Here is a 9,159-nt window from a genome sequence, read left to right as displayed (position 1 = left end):
AATTCAGCACAGCTCCTACAGTGGCTAATGTCGGCCCTCTGCCATGAAAAGTAGGGTAAACACCACCACGAGAGACTGTCAACATTTATGGGAAGCACCCTCAACCAATACAATCCACTTGTGTCATTCTATATGTGTTGCAGTCTGTTTCCTTCTTTCTCTCTCTGTCTCTCTCGCTTCCACCCAGGCTGACCTAATCAGTGATATGTTGAGTGCTTTTGTCAACAGCACAGCCCCTTTAATTAGCAGCCCATTGCTATAGGCTCATGTGCCATGTGTAAGCATCACTGTACCATGTGAATGTGTGTCTGTGTGAGTGCAAATACGCTGCCAGCCTCCAAATTGACCTCACCTTGCTCCATTCAGTCAATCAGTGAACTTATTTCCCTGCATATCCAGATGGAGGGGTTTAATGGGTATTAGAGATGGAAGGGCTTAACAGGTAAATGATGATAGTTACATTCAGCCTATACAGCCAGTCAAGCCTCCAAAACCTCCAAAACTGCAGATGGGAGTCTAAACACAACTGATTTTGTGTGTTTACGTTTGTTAAATATATCCATAAGTAACAAAAGATGATTTTTAAATTAATAACAATAACAGACATGCTAAAACCCACACATTTTCCACTCTATACAGAGCATATCTTATTCCACTCAGCTACAGGTGACTGCATTAATACCACTTCCACACATTTCTCAGTTCCTCCTCCTGTAATGGAAAACATTATTTTTGTCAAGGCCAGCATCAGGTGTGCGACTGAGGAGCATAGTGAATATGGTGTGTGTTTGTGTGTGCATGTCGGAGGTGGGGGTAGCTCACTCCATACTCTGCCACGTCAACTCATATTCGATGGCTTTCTAAATTAAAAAAAAAAGACAAAAAATGCTCTCAGGGACTTTGCTACATTCCACTTCATGAGCACAAACAAACGAACCAAAAAGCCATTTTGCAGAGAGGAGTGGGAGGGGGTGCGGGGGCAAGCAGAAAAAAGCCCCTTAAAAACAGAGAGATAAAGAGGAGCAGGGGGGAAAAGGAAGCAGGAAGGCAAGCAGACTGAACTGAAAAACCAAAGTGACTCCACTACCGATAATGAGCAGATCATTTAAAAAGCCCTCCTCAAATTGCCTTGAGGAGGAGAAGAGAGAGGAAAAGGCTTGAAAGGTTTTGAGAGATTCTGGGTGATGGACGGAGTGGTGGTGGTTGAGGGGTGTTACAGAGGATGTGTAAACAGTTTTGGCTGTGAGGCACACTGTACTATACTGAAACATAATGCTCATTTCAGTTCATATGTGTGCAGAGGTGTAGTTGACTTCCTGAGCCTGCCTGTAGCTCAATATGACTCTCAAAAGTGTGAGAAGATGTGAGTGCATGTATATACAACATGTGTACACTTTTTAAGAACTTTTAAAAACATTCAGTTAAGACAGGGTGGTATGACCTAAAATTTATATCAGAGTATAATATGAAGCACAGACAGTAACAGTATATATCATGGTATTTTTCCTCAAATTTCAAAATTAATGGGTAAAGTACTATAAAAGTATGGCAACTGCATGGCAGCTGCTACTGTAAACTGTATTACTGGGTAGAGGTATTTCAAAAATATTTATTTTGCAAAACTGTAGAAATTTCATTTTGGCAAAAGTGCTTGTGGCCTGGTACCATATACCCTGGATCTGCTGCTAAGACCTTTACTTCCAGCTGTTCATAATGGAGCCATGTCCTTACATAAGTACACAGTGATAGATGGAGCTTCTTTTATTTTCAAGAAATAATTTAGTTTTTGTACATTTAGATTTTACATAGTTTGACCTCAATATAAAGTCTATAAAACATTGTGCAGTGATGTGCAATGAAATGAAATACAAAGTCTCTAAATAGCTTCTTTATACTTATTTATAGTTGAAAAACAAAAATTAAGATGGGAGAATTGTGACACCAAAAACATGGCACAAAGTGAGGGCAGAAACTGTATTGATATACAGTATGTGCATGTTTGCTGTCAGCAGTGTTGTGCCATTCTGGTGGCATCCATTCAGTATCAACAAAGAACTACACAACACAGTGTGCCTGGGCATGGTTACTGTGTAGTAGGAAGATTTTTGTATTGGTGTCTGTGCCAGTATGCCAGGTTTGTTTGCATGTAGCTGCCACTAGTGTGGCTGTAGCGTAGCTTGTGAGGACAGGGTGCAGTGTATGCTGATGACAGTTTTGTTGAACTGCTTGTGTGTTTTCCTGATGTAGATGGGAGATACTGCAACACTGAAGGTGATGTGTGTAATTTTGGAGGGAGGGTACTCACCACGTTGGCTACCACCTGCAAGTTTTGAAAAGTTTCACTGTTTTATTTTTTCCTACTCAAAACATTTTTATATGTAATTTCCGTGGCCAGGAGAGCTCACAGTACTGTGTAAGGTGACAGGGGGTCCTCACTATTACGAACCCATAATGACTTGCCACTTTGCAGTACACTCCAGCTCTGTAGAGTTTTTAAATGTTTTTTAGCTGATTGTTTTAATTTTTGTTCATTATGGCAGCCGTTCATAGCAGCAGAGCTCTGATTTACAACAGAACTAAACTCTGTGTAACTCACAGACAAATCATGACTTCAGAGTTGTTTCTCCATCTTTCCTGCAAGTGGAAATAGAAAACAGTTGGCTTGCATTTTCAGTTTTAATGAGATAATATGCCAGTGTAGTGCTTTCATTTTCCACCAATGTTTGTCCCCTCCTAAAGTGGCCAAATTAATTATTATAGATTTAAGAATAGATGGAGAAAAGTTTAAGTAACTAAAAACATCTTCACCACCATTACACCAGACACATATATGATTCATTGAATAAAGTCTGCGAATGCAAACTGAGACAAGAATTTGATGACACTAACAAATTATAGAAACAAACTGCACACACAGTTAAGTTGCAGCTCATAGTAGTGGGAGTTTCCAGGCAACATTGTGCATTACGCTCTCTGTCACCATACTAATTCAGCAAACAGTGATTTGCATGGAAGATGCTAAATCAGATGTTTGAATCCCTTCCATCTTAAGTTTTATTGTTCATCATCCAGCCCTATCTTATTTTTAGTCTCTGCTCTCTTTTCCTTACTCCCTCTGTCCTCTTCTTCCTGCTCCCTGTGCTAGCCTTTCTCCCTCTCTCCTCTTTTGCTTCCCTCTCCATCTTGACACAGTGCACTGAGCCTAATCGTGGATAATTGGGTGGGAGGAGCAGTGGGCTGGCCATGTCTTTGTGTGCAAAGGGCAAGTGGTCAAGTTAATGGGGCCCTTCTGTTGAGCCGGGAGCACTCTGTCTCTTTCTTTTTCTCTGTTCGATCACTCACTCACAATCTCAGTCTCAGTCAGCTTCTCTTTTCTTTCACAGCTGAAGCTTTTCCACAGTGTTTCAATTTAGTTTCACCTAATTTCCAGCAGTCTCACTTCGCCTTTCAGTTTGTCTTGTCCTGCTTTTTCTCTCCTCCTCCTCTGCCTTCTTGTCTTTTTCAGCCTCTCTCTCTGGCTCCTTTTCTATCTCTTCTGCCTGTTTCTCGCACAATGTGTTAAAGGAGAGAGAACAGGCCTCTTTAAAATATCAAAAGACAGATCAGGAGGCCTCGCTGGTCCCTTCCTTTCTACTAACTCTCCCACCCTCCTCTTACTGATAAACACAAGAGTGAGCCTGCAGGATTATCTGCTGTGCGCTGCTGTCCCTTCCTTTATCCTTCTTTTTTTTTTTCCTACTGTTGAGAGGTAGTGTTGAGGAAATTGTTTAAAAAAAAAAAAAAAAAAAAATACTCTTCTTTTAGGATAAAAAATGTATTTTAAAGAACAAAACTGCATATATCCTATGTCAGGATGTGTGCACATGGACAGGGTAGAAACCGTCTCTCTGGACTTTTCTCCTACAGTCCTTTTATTTCTTATTATAAACAAGCCTTCTCGGCAGGGGCTGAAATCTAAATTACAAGGTTAAACAAAAGGTAGCAGCACAAAAAATCATTTATGTGACAAAGTTACAACAAAGAAGAAAAAGTAGTTAAACCAGTAAAGCAAGGAAATCTTGCAAGTAAATCCTCCACAGTAGACTGCTGACGGGGCTTAATATTTGTGTGTATCTGTGTGTGTTACCTTGTCTGGCAACAGCTTAGCAGGAGGCCAGTGTGTTTGAAATACAGGCCACAGCAGATCTGGGCCTGCAGAAAACTTTATTACCGTCAGCATTTAACACTGGATTTTTAATAATAGGATACACATTTTCCCATAGACAGCTTTGTCAGTTATCTCCCATAATAAATAATTACAGAAAGAAAAATATAATCTTCACAGAGGATCTAGACATTTGTGAGTGGACAGGATAAGCTGTGTCTTTTTTGTGTTGTTTTGCGATACTGAAACTTTAACATTATTAAATACTTTATTTTGTAAATAATTTAGCAATTTTGGATTAGGTTTCATTAATGAAAAAAATCGCATAACTATGGTGGATATATTAAATTATTCTTTTATTTAAAAATTAAAATAATATCAGTCACAAAATTTTCAAAGAAAATTTTATTTATTATCATTCGTCATATGCCACCCACTCATTGATTACATTGAGGCAGAGGAAATTCTATAGAGTCAATGCAAAAACTCACTGTATCAGGCCACACTACAGTGGATGAGCTAAAATATTTGATTAAAGTATCCTCAGTTTTGTGCAATGCTGTTGTCCTTGCACAGTGATATGCTGCAGAAACAGCTATAGATGTATCCAAACGTTTTTGGTGGCTAAAAGGCCAAAAATGAGAAACAATAGATGAATTGTTGTGTGGGCATGCCCTTCAAATGACTAACAATTCATAAGAATTTAGTTTGATAATCACAATCATAGCCTAGTTGAGACACCCCACAATGCAGTGACATAAATCTGTTGGAACAGAGCATCTCTCTGTGTCGTTTGCTTAAGATAATTCTCAGTTCTCCTCTGTGGTCTTTTCCATGTCATCTGTTGGATTTCTTATTATTGATATTTGCAAATAACAGTGACTATCAGTAGTTTCTTGACTAACTGTTGGCGTCACAGTGAGAAGTGGTCTCATAGCATGCAGCACTAATATCACTAATATCAATAACAAGTGATGACATCGGCATGTGAAAATGTGACATCACAGCAGTTTGGGGTTGCACCAGGTGGAGCTTTTGCCTCTAACAGAGGAGGTGATGTTGCAAGAGGCAGCAATGCAGCACAGATGTCAGTAAACAGTGGTGCCTGACAGTGAAGTTACAGTACACAGTGATGAAGTCACTGAACACAGTCACAGTTGGGATGGTATTTATATGTTAGCCCACACATATCACACAGTATACAGCAAACTGCATTACAGATACAAATGTATTTAAATACTCCAAACCAGTCGTCAAAGCACTGAGACCACTGATAATACTGACTTAGTTTACTTTTCTGAGAAGTTAATACAGGAAATATCACTTATTTCTGAAAGTGATTTTTTTTAATGTGAGGACTGTAAACAGCAGCCACTGGGAGATACTGCATAGCTTCTTGGCTGCTGTATACAGCAGTAGATCACAGTGAATATGAAAACACCTTACTAGTGATAGGTACAACTTTGTAAGTGACCCACTGACACTTGTGTGACATTCTTTGTAATACCACAAGAAAGAAACTGCTGAATGCTCAGGAAAAGACCTGAGTAAAACAGTTAGAAAAGACAGAAAATGGAGCTGCAACTGGTCTGAAATTACTCTTGATGTTATTGGGAGATTGTTGATGGATGCACGTAGTTTATCATTTTGAAATCACATTTTAACCCTGGATGTCCGCTGCATATGGCTGCTTGTTCTTGTTCAATATTGTTTGAGTTGTTTGGCAAACAGTTTTTTTGATTCACATTGAACACGTTAGCAGCCTGTTTACAGCTGTACAGGCTCCGATACAGTACTTGATGTACTTATTTTAGTTACTGTATGCAGCATGCCATCTTTGCATCTGCATCATTCCCATTACTGCTTCAGACTTCAGTCACAGAGGCAAAGAGACACAGTTATACTATATTTAGCATTTATCTGTTCCACAGTATTGGGTCACTTATCAATTAATTAGTGGCAAGTAGTATTGGAATTAATATGCATCTCTTTCTATCTCTCTTTAGACACACACTTCATAAAGGGAGGTTCAGACATGTCATGTAGTGGGAGTACTGCTGTAAGCTGTACCTCACAGGCAGCAACAACCTTTCTTTCATCTGAACATGACTTTATATATGTTAATGCACTGTATGTAATGCTTAAAATAGGTTTTTAATACTGACCTCTCAAAACGAGAAAAGGAAAAGTAGAGGAAACTGAGCTGCACCACAGTTGGTAATAGTGAATTTTAGCTGGCCTCCATACTGAGGCCAGAAACAGTGGCAGAGGTTAACACTGACAAAATGACGAAATAAATGACTCCTGTGGTAGCACTGACTGAGGAAATGTCCATGTAACTAACTGGCTGAACAACTGACTGTCTTGTTGGCTTGTTGATAGCAGCTTGCCACGTTAGCCAGGACAGATGACTGTTTGGCAGAGTGGTTTAATTTCCTGGCTGGCTGATTAACCAAAAGGATGAGTGAGTGGCTGATCATGTGGTACCAGTGACTGGACTCTGAAGTGTTATGAACTACCAGACTGACCAAATAATTAAAGGGCTGACTGACCAACTGACTACTTTAGAGACTGATAGCAGATATGTGGCAGATGGTTATAACATACTAGGACAGACTAATGGACTTTCTCCTCAGCTACAGTAAAGGTATCCCCAGAGCTTTGGAAATGAGGTTGCTCTTTACCAGTATTTCACCATGCATGATGAAATATTGCCCAAAGCTTTGCAACATCTGCAAACCAATCCTTTCAGTGGCCACTTTCAGTATGACAGATGTCTCCAAACTTGATTTACTTTCTGTCCCAATTTGACTTCACACCTGACATTGAGACAAAGACGAACCGACTGTCTTCTAATATTTCTATTTGAGTGCAGTTCTTCCTCTTCATTTCGCTCACTTGCAGATCACACTGGTGACATGACTCTGTAGCATAATTCCATCTCAAATATCCAGTACATGCTTGGGTATAGATGAGGGCTCCTGTTTTGGTTTACTGATTCTTGCTGACAAGTTGAGGTCCTTTGGTCAAGGTGACAAGGACAGGATAGTGAATGTTCTCGTCATATACTTCTTTACCTTCTTTCAGCATCTGAAAAGCACACAACATCAAAATCAATAAGTACAAAATGTTTTCACCCAATACTCTCATTTGTTAAAATATTTAAAACTTTTTAAATATTTAACACAGCCTTTAGGAAAAGCAATGTACTTTTGATATTTGAGAAGCTCAAACTAGAGAATTTTTAGCTTTTTGCATGAACCTGCACACAAATGTTTTTACTCTCACACACACACAACTTTGTGGTGCGCCCATGTGGTGCCCCCTCTGTGCTCTCTTAAGCAGACTTCGCAGTTTGGGCATGCACCAGCTAATCAGCTCACTTAGCGTCTGGCCAAATCATCAGAGACTTATGAAAGTGAGTTTAGTGGGTCAGCTCATGTGAGAGTGCGATGGTCTGCGTGTGTATGTGTGTGTTAAGACCAGGAGAGTGGAGAACAGTGTGAACAGGTTTCTCCACAACAAACAGAAACTCAGACTGACCCCAATTTCACTGTGATCAGTACCATCCACCCAAACCAAGCCTGCACACTACAAAGTCAAGTGCTTTGTACTGCATTCTGTTGTTCCTACTAATTAGGCCACTACTGTTATAGTAGTGCATCATAAGAACGTGTAATCTTTAATGTAAGTAACTGGATAGTTTTTTTTTATTTCTGCTGTGGGAAAGGTCTAAATGAAAATAGGTCTCTGGATTTATACAGATGGATTAAGACAAATAGTCAAGTCAACAGACCAGATGCATACTCTGTTCGAGCATGTGATATGTTATATAGTGTTGTTAGTCATGGCGGAGTACAGAAGAGTAACAGCACTATGGATGTATAAAATATCTGAGTGGTTGTTCAGGCTGACATTAGCACTAATCATTTCAATGAGACCACTGCATTGACACAGCAGGATGCCAACACAGAGGGCTCAGACAGAAAACGTCAAGGCATACTAGTTTATACAGTAAAGTACAAAGTGCTTTAACGGGAGATTTAAAGTGTAGTTTTAAAAAATAAAATAAAATAAAATTACTACAACTGATAAAATTAAGTGAATTTTATCATTCTTCAAAAAATCTGACAATTTTTGTGACATTGCCCTGTGACCTCAGCAATGTCTTATATATGTCAAACTAGTTACAAGTTGTTATATGTACATGGCAGCACACAGGTTTAAAAAAAAAAAAAAAGGAGGTAGTGGCAGCTGTGAACATGTCTTGTAAATGTGGTCCAAAATGTCACCAGACCCAGAACATAGGAGATTTGTTTGATTTAAATGGCAACCTGAGTTTTAGATTGGAAACCTGAGTTTCAGATTCACCTTCTCTGCTGACACACCTCTCACACATTTCATCACTGCTTCTCGCCTCATTCTGCCTTTTTTCACTTTTGATCCTTTATGTTGATTATATACTAGCTACTCATGTTTACCTTTCCTCTCCCTTTCTTTCCCAGCATCCTTCATGTGCGTTATCTTCCTGTGGCCATGCCTCCAGGCACTGGCCAGTGGTTCAACCTGTGACCTCCAGAAAGACTGTGAGAGCGATGGGGGGATGGAAGGGGAGACAGAGAGAGTAAAAGTAGACAGCCCAGGGGGTGGATGGGCGTGGAAGGGCAGCTGCCTGGCCCCTGTGCTAAGCCTGCTATGGGGACCATGGCCAGCATTCACATTCAAATTCTACCAGGCGGAAGAAACAAGGAAGCGATAGATGGAGGGATGGAGAAGGAGGGATTGGGAGGAGGGGGTGACGTGGAGGCAGGCCTTGACGCAGTGAGGACTGTGAGCTCACAGAGGTGAAAAGTTTAACAAGCAAAGCTGTTCCTCCTGATCGCAGGCTGCCTAATCAGCTTCATGGGTGGCTGGCTAAATCGGCTCTCAACCCGACCCCCCACCACACCACCCTCACAATCCTTTCTCTTTTTTTCCTTTCCAAGGTGCAAGTCATTTATTTTATTGCCACTTTC

General features: G+C 40.2%; 1 protein-coding gene across 2 annotated transcripts in view; it reads right to left on the bottom strand.

Annotated features, from left to right (window-relative positions):
* Positions 1 to 4,563: 4,563 nt before the first annotated feature.
* Positions 4,564 to 9,159, bottom strand: part of camkmt (calmodulin-lysine N-methyltransferase) — an 84,569-nt gene continuing 79,973 nt past the window's right edge. For both annotated transcript variants that reach the window (XM_026309974.2, XM_026309973.1), the window contains one exon: positions 4,564 to 7,234. Coding sequence is in view for 1 of the 2 variants with exons in the window: in XM_026309973.1 (XP_026165758.1) it covers positions 7,136 to 7,234 (99 nt within the window). In the remaining variant the exon portion in view is untranslated. The remainder of the gene's footprint in view (positions 7,235 to 9,159) is intronic.

Source organism: Mastacembelus armatus, chromosome 15 (assembly GCF_900324485.2).
Source record: "Mastacembelus armatus chromosome 15, fMasArm1.2, whole genome shotgun sequence".
NCBI lineage: Eukaryota > Metazoa > Chordata > Actinopteri > Synbranchiformes > Mastacembelidae > Mastacembelus > Mastacembelus armatus.
Note: the sequence above shows the minus strand (reverse complement) of the source record. Positions and strands in the feature narration are given on the sequence as shown.